This window comes from Anopheles moucheti, chromosome 2 (assembly GCF_943734755.1).
Source record: "Anopheles moucheti chromosome 2, idAnoMoucSN_F20_07, whole genome shotgun sequence".
NCBI lineage: Eukaryota > Metazoa > Arthropoda > Insecta > Diptera > Culicidae > Anopheles > Anopheles moucheti.
In genome coordinates, this window is record NC_069140.1 from 62708217 (window position 1) to 62718637 (window position 10421).

At 41.2% G+C, this 10421-nt stretch overlaps 3 protein-coding genes across 4 annotated transcripts; 2 read left to right on the forward strand and 1 right to left on the reverse strand.

Annotated features, from left to right (window-relative positions):
- Window positions 1-123: 123 nt before the first annotated feature.
- On the forward strand, window positions 124-2611 carry LOC128297104 (origin recognition complex subunit 3). Its single transcript, XM_053032669.1, has 4 exons — window positions 124-165; window positions 238-836; window positions 901-2274; window positions 2342-2611. Exons 1-4 carry the CDS (start codon window positions 139-141, stop codon window positions 2436-2438), a joined length of 2097 nt encoding a protein of 698 aa, XP_052888629.1. The 5' UTR covers window positions 124-138; the 3' UTR covers window positions 2439-2611.
- A 357-nt stretch (window positions 2612-2968) lies between these two features.
- On the forward strand, window positions 2969-5048 carry LOC128309732 (elongator complex protein 4). 2 transcript variants are annotated; one of them, XM_053046193.1, is made up of 3 exons: window positions 2969-3189; window positions 3280-3395; window positions 3464-5048. In XM_053046193.1, the coding sequence occupies exons 1-3, from the start codon at window positions 3039-3041 to the stop codon at window positions 4301-4303; spliced, it is 1107 nt and encodes a 368-aa protein (XP_052902153.1). In that variant the 5' UTR covers window positions 2969-3038; the 3' UTR covers window positions 4304-5048. The 2 variants fall into 2 exon arrangements, with proteins under 2 accessions (XP_052902153.1, XP_052902154.1); XM_053046194.1 differs by having other exon boundaries at window positions 3283-3395.
- On the reverse strand, window positions 4398-7920 carry LOC128309733 (CD151 antigen). The gene is made up of 4 exons (XM_053046195.1): window positions 7724-7920; window positions 5377-5616; window positions 4908-5303; window positions 4398-4821 (listed from the first exon to the last, which is right to left on the reverse strand). Exons 1-4 carry the CDS (start codon window positions 7784-7786, stop codon window positions 4450-4452), a joined length of 1071 nt encoding a protein of 356 aa, XP_052902155.1. The 5' UTR covers window positions 7787-7920; the 3' UTR covers window positions 4398-4449.
- Between the last annotated feature and the right edge of the window lie 2501 nt (window positions 7921-10421).

Genomic DNA, 10421 nt, shown 5'->3' on the forward strand with positions numbered 1-10421 from the left:
GAATCCGGACACTGTGTTATAAACACTACAATCTTCAATTCAATACCATCCGGAGCACGTTCGTCGAGCACCGTCAGTTCAGAATCGCGCCTTTTTTAAGTCCATCTGCTGTGTTTACGGCACATCACGATAGTCGTGATGGACGCTACGAATTCAATTTCGAAGGTATGTATTCGATAGCCCTTTCATAAATGATCATCATCGAATGTTACAGCTATCTAATGGTGTAAATTCTAGGGTGTATTTGTGTTTAAAAATGGAGCAACACGTGCGAAAGGACGCAGAAAGGTCCAACACTGCAACAGCTTTCTGAATGCAAGGTCAACCAACCAGCTTTGGTTTCAGATGTACAAAAAGCACTGGGAACGAACACAAGAGATGATTTCGAAGCTGCAAACATGCAGCTATGACAAAATTATTAATGATCTGTTAAAGTTTATAGAAAACAGTCAACCATCAAACAAATACGAAGGATTCCTTCCAACCGCAGCACTGCTGACAGGCATCAATCAAACCGATCATCTGTCCCAGTTCGAGAAGCTCGCAGACGATATCCACAATAACACTCACTCGATAGTGGTAATATTGCAGGCTCGTGATGGTACAAACCTTAAGCAAGCCATCGAAACAATCGTCGGGAAGTGCATTGAGAGCCAATCCAAAGCTAGCAGTATTGAAAAACGATTTCGTAAAAACCTGCTGAATTTAGACGTTTTACAGGCGTGGTACCTGGAAACGCAAGTGAATGGTGATGCGAGACCAAATCTTACCATTATTGTACCGGACTTTGAGCTGTTCAATCCCGTTGTTCTGCAAGATCTGATAATCATTTTAGAGTAAGTAATGTGACAGAGAACACATCCAAAGCGCATATTAAATGAAACTTTATTAACGTTCCAGCTCGTACGCTGCAAAGCTGCCATTTGTGCTGGTGTTTGGTGTAGCAACTGATGTGTCAACCATCCATAATGTGCTACCGTATCATGTAACAAGCAAAATCAAGATATCTGTTTTCCAATCAGAATCATCTGCTGCAAATCTCAACAAAATCTTGAACGAGGTATTGTTGACACCGTTCTGCCCGTTCCATCTGTCGGGCAAAGTGTTTAAGCTGCTGTTGGATATTTTCTTATTTTACGACTTTTCTGTAAATGGATTCATCGAGGGCTTCAAATACGCTTTCATGGATCATTACTTTCAAAAGTCTATCAATGCACTAAGCACAATCATCAACGATAAGGACGAGCTGAAAGCAATGATCAATGATCTTTCGTCATCAGAATTGGACCAAATTCGGCAACTGCCTTCTTTTCGGCCATACGTGGAATCCCGTCAAAACCCGCAAGATGTCGTAGATCTGCTTACCAACGACGATCACCTGAAACGAACACTAGCGCCAATGATAGTGCAGGTGCACAATTATTGGTTTAATTTTCATTGTGCCTTGCACATACTGCAAACACTCGTAGGCGATCTTCCAAAAGCACCATTGGGCAAGCAAATTCGTGAGATGTATTGTCTATGTGTTGCATCAGATGTGACCTTGCTGCCCGAGTTCAAGGAATGCGCTCAGTTATTATCGTTTCTCTCGAAAGAAGAAATGCTGCAGAAGGTTAAACAGGTGCTGGACGTGGTGTTGTTGTGGGTGAATCGAAACGATCAATTGAGTATCAAAGGCTGTATAGTGTACGAGGTAGCACCATTGGAGGAAATGGCAAACGGATTGGTGCTTTTGTCCGATGAACTAGTGGATGCAAATCACGAACCAATCTTAGGGGAAAAGCAAAGCGACAAACCGTCATCTCTTCTTTCACCTCATATGGGACGGCAAGAGCTGCGTGAAAAGTTGCTCACGGCAGCAAAACATTCTAAAAGCGAGTCCGCTGTAAGCCGAACTATTGGAAAGATAATAGATTATTTCGTAAAAAATATTTTTCAACGATATCTTCGTCCCGCTACCAGCCAAGAAGTGCCATTAGTGGAACTGTTTCTCTACAACGACAGCACCTACCTTCGGCAGCACATTGTTGGTGCTCCTAGAGCAGCGGTGCACATTGCCCTTAACAACCCTCAATACTACACACAGTGTGATTGTTGCCATCTTGACGAATCGTCCTGCATTGTGCCTTCTCTGCCGGATCTCTCCATAGCGTACAAACTGCATTTAGAATGTGGCCGTTTGATAAATCTCTTCGATTGGCTCCAAGCTTTCCGCATAATTATCGATGATACCAATAATGACGAAGCAGAGCAGCAAGTTGATCCAATAATTCAGTAAGTATATCGCATTCCTTCCGCGCCGGTGTATGCTCATACTAATTTGTTTTATTTTGTTGAAAAGGGCTCGTTTTACACGGGTTGTTGCAGAATTGCAGTTTCTTGGCTTCATTAAACCATCCAAAACTAAAACCGATCATGTCACAAGACTTACATGGTAAAAATATTGAGTTCCAAATGATGCGCATCCGTACGTATGTGCATATCCCATTCGAATTGATTCTTGTGTGAAATAATTTCATGTTATATCGTACCGTATCGTATTTATTGTTGGTCTCGCGTTTAATGTAAACGTACGTGCATTTATTCATAAATCTGAGTTCATAAGACATGGAAAACAAGTTAATTTTTGGAAGTATTATTAAATACAATAAGCCACGTTAAGAAAATATTTTAAAATGAAACTTATACTCATTGATGACGATGATTTACCGTAAATGTATACGTCATGGTGGGTCATTTCGTAATAATCAGTATGTCATGGTGGTTTTAATATTCTCTTCAGCTATCGGACAGCCTGTTATTTTTAATTTTCAGCTTTTCCGCCGTATTGACTCGTATACTGTTTTCACTGGGTTGCGCATTGAGAATTTCACCAAAAAGCTTCGTATTTGGCCCAAAGTTTGACACCGTCAATTATTGCACACGGTTGTTATAGAATTTGTATAAACCTTACTTGAATTGTGTACGTTCGGCACAACACAATCGGAAAACTACACCAGCTCTAGGGAAACTACAGCGATTAAATAAACACGTGCCAAATGTCTGGATTTGTAAAGCGTCGACGGGCTTTAAACATACACGGCACCCGCCTATCAGTTCACACGGGACAGTCAGTAACTTCTTCAGGAAACCCCTCACTAGACCATATTTTTGGAGATGGGTTTCCCATCGGTTCCATCATAGGTATCGGTGAGTAACAATGTAATGCTCACCGGCAGTCTAAGGGAGGAGTATTGTTCTTTTCTAATGCATTGTGTTCTTTATTGGAAACTCCTACAGAAGAAGACATACATGGAAGCTATGCAAGGGTGTTATCGAAATATTTTCTCGCAGAAGGAATCGTAAACAAGCATCCGCTGTTGGTAGGGACGATAGAAGAAAATCCAACACACTTAGTAAGTGCAACTAAAAGTTCATCTGTGCAAAATGCAACATGCTGATTAATGACGATTACTGTTTATAGATCGAAAAATTACCAAAACCTGTTCAAGCCAATGCATTGTCCGAAGGTGGCACCGAGCAAGAACCAGAAACCATGCGCATTGCTTTTCGATACAATCAGCTAGCTCCAGTAGATTCCGAACAGAAATCATCGACGGCCCTTGGACACTATTTTGACCTCACCAAAACAATAAGTTCCACTACGATACTTGCACAAGATATAACATATTGGAACGGAGATGAAGTGCACGAAAATGATACAGGATTTGTGGGTTCATTCAAGAATCCACACTTCGCATCGCTTTTGTCCTGCATCCATCGAAAAGCAAGTGAACACCAGTTTAATTCCAATTTCGACGAGAGCGCAAAAAATGTACTACGAATTTGTTTAAACTCAATCGGCTCTCCGTCGTGGTACGAGAAGAATTTTGCTGACGATTTTCTACGATTCATCGTCTTACTGAAAGCCATCGTACGAAACACGCTGTCGGTTTGTTTGATAACCGTGCCGTTCCATCTGTTACGTCACCTGGACGACATCAACCTATGCAAAAAAGTGCGAAATCTATTTGATTTTTCCTTCGAGCTGGAAGCTTTTGCCGGGCAAATGGAAGAACATGCGAATCCTGTCTTTAAAGAGTACCACGGTTTGTTGAACATTACCAAAATAGCACCATTTAATAGCTTGGCTTCATTTCACCCTAAAACACGCGATCTAGCGTTCAAGCTAAAACGGAGCAAGTTCGTAATAGAAAAGTTACATCTTCCACCGGATATTGCAGATGACGATAGTCGCACTGTAAACCCTGCTCCGACACTTAGTTGCGCTGGTGGCGGAATGAAAAGCAAGCTGGATTTTTAGTTGTCATGAAGACGATGTTCTCGATGGACTATGCATACCGGTAACAAATAGAAACAGTTGGTCTAATTTCTATGAACACACTATTATTGGGTTTATTCGCGCTTATCGTATATAAGTTTTAAAATGTGCCTTTAAAATTTGGGTGCTTAAACTAGGTAACTTTTGGAGATCTGATAATAGTGAGAGTTGTTATTAAAAGCCAAATCTGGACGTTGTTTGGTATACTCCTTTGGTTGTATGTACGTTTCCCGGATGGTTGGTACGGAAATGGGTGAGGGCAGTTCGTGCTCGTAAATGTTATCCCGTACACGACGATTCGCTGGTACTGCTGGGATTGGTATGTGCGGCAATGGATGCGTACGCAATATTTGTGTGACATGGTTTTTACGCGGTAGCTTTGTACAACTCAAAATAATGCTGAGCAGGACACAAAATTCAACCACTGCTACAATTAATCCAGCGCAAAGAAACAAAAAGTATTGTTCACGGTACCACAGTTCAATCTTATGCAGGCAACCCTAGATGAGCGGATATAGGAAGTCAAAAATGGGAGTTTATTATCAATGTAAACGCAGGGAGTTTGCTTTTTTTTTACTAAACTCACATCCAGATGGCGACTTTTTTCATAATCCTGCGTCTGTAGTGCCTGACAAAGCGTCAGGTTTACCGGCACCGGGTCCAGATACGCCGTAAATTCGAACCGATTCACTAACTTGCAGCAGGTTAAAGGAACGGTCAGCTCTTTCTTGCCTAAACTTTGTAGCTTCCATAAAGATGTGTCATAGTTGATGCTGGTATTGATGGCACAGCATTCAAAAATCGTTTGCGCCAAATCCATCGCTGCGGTAAACTGTTCATGTCCAGGTACGCCGTAGTTCGCTTGAAGAGCTTTGACCATTGCAGTTTCGTTGAGGTTTAAGCCTAGACACTGTGGCCACGCAGTGATCATTAAGCATACACCAAACTCTGCTACCAATAGCGCAAGAATGATTAGGAAGTACTGAAAATGGCACGTTGAAAAGTATGATGTAGTGTATTTGGTGCAGGCCTATAAGGGTAAAAAGTATACCTACCATCGTTAATACACAATAGGTATTCATGCATGTTGCCCAACATCCTAGCAAAGAGGCAATAATAGCCACTAACCCAGCAGTGGTAAGGGCGAATGCAACGTAATAAAACAACGGCTGCTCTAGCTCAGACAGAGGCGTCCTTTGTTGATCGGATGCTGATATTAGCAAACGGGATAGTAGAATCCGAGGGGAGTCGGTGAACAGATAGAATCCTGTGGAAAGCAGCGTTATACCACACAGCTAAAAGTACATAATCGAAGAATGAACCGGATTTTGTGGATTAACTTGCGATGATAATTTCTTTTCTTGGTTGTAACCGTTGCATTTTAAATACAGTGCTATCGGAGCAAAAGTTACTTTATGTAGAACGCTAAAGGGTTGTAAATATCGTGCACTTTCACCTATTTTCAAATGTCATTAAATCGAAGGATAAAAACAACTATTAGAAAAAGTTTGAGTTTACATGTTATCTGAACTAATCCAATTTGATAGTTTCTTTGAGAACTCTTAGAATTGCTGTGCCTGAGTTTCAACAACGATGATCTTCATCATACTTTCGACGAGTTATGTCAATTTTTGATGAACCGTAGATATGGCAATAAAAAAGTTAAACAAAGTTTCCAACTTACATAATATGTAACATGTTCCTTATAGTAGAAAAATTTTTATAATATATGTATGAATATGGGCATGTGAATAAAATACATTGTGTAAATACGTGTTTTCATTGCAACACGCTGCGTGTTTGATGTTCAATGCCAACGAAAGGGGCCGTTGACATTAACCCACGGCAGCTAAAATCAGCCTCTACCGACATCCCATAGTATGGTGCTATACTTGGTCAAAGAATAATGTTTTGTACAATTACTGTTTAATAAATATTGCCATCGCATACCCAACAACGCCATGCTTTGTGTACACATGTCATCCGCAACGGGCGGACAAAAACGAAAAACGTGATCGGGCAGGTGTAACGTTTGCTCCACATGCATACATTTAGTGAGTTCTTGGGGAGGATCACTGAAACAGATGCATCACATGGAAATTGGAACAGTGTGGGAAAATGTAGATTTAGATTTTTAGATTATGTAAAACAAACTCAATGAAAGAATTTATGCTTCTGATGTATTTCAATATGGCTCTTGGTTGATTTGATTAACGCTGTTAGAGAAAGATAACGAGAATATTTTGTTTGTCACGCTGAGATTTTCTCTAACGACCGACTCCACTAGAGTTATATATAAAATCACTAGAAGCAGAGACAACAAACTAAAACAGTACTTGCACTATGCTGTTGTGGTTCGTCTACTAATGGATCTAGTAGAGTAGTCGTCTAGTAGGGTTATTACTTTTATTTTTTCCACACATTTCTTTGATGAAACAAAGCCGCCATTTTTTATGTTTTCTCGATAAAAATTTCACGCATTATGATGCTCATTGATGATGTAGATGAAAATGCCGTCACGAACGGCTTAAGTTTTTATTCGAAGTTTGAGTTCCCATCTGCTGGTTTTACACATTCTGTTTTGCCTGATTTTCACCAAAGCCCACCTGCGTATCATGCATTTTTATTATGCGCCAACAGTTTGCAGCTACGTCGCGTTTGCTTGCACCCTTCAGTGGTAACATAAACGCCGGCACCAGTGATTCCGGCACGATTTATGAACACAGATGAACACTCGTACTTATAATTGGTGTCTACTGTTTTTATTTTTTTTTTCCTATACTCGTTCCGTTTTTGTAAACAATTTTGTAACTTTCCGCTTGTCCCAATGTTGCGTCCTGCATTGTACAGTCCCTCAAATGCATTCCATTTTCAACGGGTTTCATTTCATTTAGGCAAACTTTGCTGGGGGTGGAATGGACGGCATATAGGCACAGCACATGGACACTGTGCGCACTTGCTTATGGAACCGACGAATAAAAACACTTCACATGTACGCTTTAAAATCACTCAACCGTACTACATTTTCTATTATTCTACAGTTGATTTTGTTTTACACTGTGTTAAGTTTCGTTATTTGAAAAAAATGAAAAGCCCTGGCAAGAATTTATTTATTCGCTTTCAACAGCACTTTTAGTGAGAGAATTCCTAACCAATTATGAACACTGCTAAATTAACTGTTGTTAATAAATTAAGTGAAACATTTCGTTTCACTAAAATCAGTTTGATTCCAATAGCTTTCTATCGCAAGGCAGGATTTGCTCGAATCACATGTCAACCGGACAATGCGATAACGCGGTATAATTTGATCAAACCATACCACAACAATAGAATGCATTCAAACCCCTCGAACAAACAAACAGGGCATGCACTGTTTTAATAATTAACACGATAATGTTTTACCATAAATATTAGGTTGCAGCTTGCTAGCACAAATTTGTGATTAAACACTTTGCTCAGCTTCATGGTGATGCTTTGCGGCCACAGAACGTTTACGGTTGTAGTTATGCCATAAAAACTCGTTCCACTATACGTTCGTCCGCCTTCACTTATAGCACTGGCGTAATTAATAGCGATCTACTACTCCTCAGTTGGCACGATCATTGCACCACGAAAGCTGACAAAGAACTGCCTATATCGTACTGGACGCGCACTGGACAAGCACATTGATTACCGTTTGCGTCCGGTGAGGTGTGTGTGCATGAAGCGTTACATATTTGTGGTGAATGCCGAATCGCCGGCAAGAACAACGCACGCAACGCACCGATCCGAGCCAGCGCGCGAATGTTTCAGACCAAGCCGGTCAAATTCGTACGGGCGTACAGAGTAAAAAACTGGGCTGATGGGAACCAGCTTTTGCCTTCTGGAACGTGATGAACCCTGCTGTTTGTGGAACCATGCAACAGCACGTGCCGGGACGTGGGTGTAGCATTAACATCAACCGTGGTGTTAACGCATGCAAAACATCTAACGACGGAAGATGACAGGAAATCGAAGCAGTGCAAAGCCGTTGAAGAGAGAAGTATGACTTTTCACTTTCCACTTGGTTCATTAAAACGCTCTAATTCATTGGCAGTAAAATTACGCATTCTGCATGTGATATAGTCCTTTAACATCAGTATGATAATCAATTAATATCATTGCTAAATCTGTTTCTAGAACACTTTTTGTGTGTGCCATTCTTATTAACTTGTTCTGCGCAACAATTGCTTCGTAGTTTGGTTACTGTAGGAGTCTTACAAACCCGCCACGGTCGAGCAGTGAATCATGCCCCTTGCAAAGCTATAACTTACCAAAACTTTTGAAAAGCTTTTAAACAGCAGTGGAGCTATTCCATCCGTTAAAACATACAAGTATAAGGTAGTTAAAGCATGTTAAAGTATTTTTCATGAAGGTTTTGCAACCTACAAATTGTAACACCTGTTTGACCACCACCCAAAAATATTGAAATCAATTGTTTAACTGCTGAAATCATTATTAAACCAAATATTTATAAGATTACAAAAATATCATTGGTACTAAAAAAAACGGTTTTTAGTACATGTTGCAAGCATTCAAACGAAGCAATTCAATATGGCTGCACGGTTTCATTTTTCATGGTGCAGCCTCTTCTACTGTATTCCCTGTTGTGGACATTGGGCGTACCAGGCAGTATAGAAGTTGAAAAATGTTTTGAAAGAAGAAGCTTCAAATAAAATGCAAGGGAAAAAAGGTGCACGAGGGTCACCGTTGGTGTGAGTGAGTACGGTGCTGTTCGAGAGTAGGTACATAGAGTCGTGGGTTATTTAACGGTTGTTGGTTGTGTAGGTTGCGTGTGCTGTAAGCGGCGTTGGAAAGACAAAGATAGTGTGCACCAAAGGGAGAAGCACAGTATGGTGTGAGTGCGTACGCTGCCTGCAAAAAGAAGTAGGGGACGGCAGTAGTGTGCGTGTGCTTGGCAGCTAGGGGACACACAACAAACGTACTGGATGTGTTGTTGCTTAGTTGATATTTCAATCAATCGCTAAATTTGTATCGTACGTGAGTGTAGCATAATGTCCGTGCGGTTCCTGTAGCATCCGCGGCAGTTTCGTGCTGTGTAAGTTAGCTGGCGATCGAATAGTGATTACTCGCGTTGAAATCGAACGTGCTGATAATGCTGCTTGTGTTTGCACTAGTGCGCGTTTTCGTTTGAAAATTAATCCCACTGATGGAAGTGTAAAACGCACCGGTGGTAAAGCACACGCACGGATGGCTACGGTTCGCAGAAGACGTTAAACGACGATTACGTTGTAATACGCACGCATACCAGAGCGGACGAAAGAACCGTGCGCTTGTTGCGTCGTGTGCGAAACACCGTGCCGACGATTGATCCGGTTCCTCCAGCGAGATCGTTGCTGATCCTGCGGACGAGTGAGAAGGTGCTAGCGCATAAAAAAGGCTGCAAATGATACCATCTAGTACAATAATGGTACAGCGTCGAACACACCGGCAGAAGGCGTCCGATTTCGGTTGGCACGCAGTCAGTGTGCCACTGTAGGAAGGCAGAGTGTTGAATGAAAGAAAAAGAACGAGCGAAAAAAAGGAAAGAGACCCAATTGCGATAAAGCAGGATAGCCTTTGCAACACAGGGCTCTTACTCGCTCGCTCTCGGGTCAAATGACAATGTGGACTAGTGTGTCCAATGTGAACTGTGAATAAAAGGATCTTTCCTGGTAGGAGTTTGATGAGAGCACTGATCAAATCCCAAATCACAATTTGATCAATTCGACGTACGCTTCCGCGGTTGTGTGTGTGTTTGCCTCAAATAGAACAAAAGAAAATAATATAACAACAACGTTTCCTATACAATTACCGTTCACTTTTCTCTGCGCCCTCGTTTTTTATGCTTTCCTCCCGTTCTCGCGACACTTTGCATCGAATACAAGTGTGCGCGTGTGAAAGCGTGCAGTGAAAAACACCGGTTAGAAGTTAGAATCATGCATTAATTTTCAAAATAGTTTTCGGTTTTTTGGTTCGCGATTCCATTTACGGCTTGAAACGGTCAGTACTTCATCCATGTATTCTAGTGTTTATTATTGCTTTCGTTAGCGAAAAAACGACTTATGACGAAACGGAACAT

Excerpts from the sequence above, each read along its gene's own strand:
- LOC128297104 (XM_053032669.1), top strand. The coding sequence starts at position 139 with ATGGACGCTACGAATTCAATTTCGAAG. Across the intron at positions 837-900 it reads GATCTGATAATCATTTTAGA|CTCGTACGCTGCAAAGCTGC; the intron begins GTAAGTAATGTG and ends TTAACGTTCCAG. Across the intron at positions 2,275-2,341 it reads CAAGTTGATCCAATAATTCA|GGCTCGTTTTACACGGGTTG; the intron begins GTAAGTATATCG and ends TTTGTTGAAAAG.
- LOC128309732 (XM_053046193.1), top strand. The coding sequence starts at position 3,039 with ATGTCTGGATTTGTAAAGCGTCGACGGGCTTTAAACATACACGGCACC. Across the intron at positions 3,190-3,279 it reads CGGTTCCATCATAGGTATCG|AAGAAGACATACATGGAAGC; the intron begins GTGAGTAACAAT and ends AAACTCCTACAG. Across the intron at positions 3,396-3,463 it reads AAGAAAATCCAACACACTTA|ATCGAAAAATTACCAAAACC; the intron begins GTAAGTGCAACT and ends TACTGTTTATAG.
- LOC128309733 (XM_053046195.1), bottom strand. The coding sequence starts at position 7,786 with ATGAAGCTGAGCAAAGTGTTTAATCACAAATTTGTGCTAGCAAGCTGC. Across the intron at positions 5,617-7,723 it reads GCTGCAACCTAATATTTATG|CTGTGTGGTATAACGCTGCT; the intron begins GTAAAACATTAT and ends ATGTACTTTTAG. Across the intron at positions 4,822-4,907 it reads AAAAAAGTCGCCATCTGGAT|GGTTGCCTGCATAAGATTGA; the intron begins GTGAGTTTAGTA and ends CCGCTCATCTAG.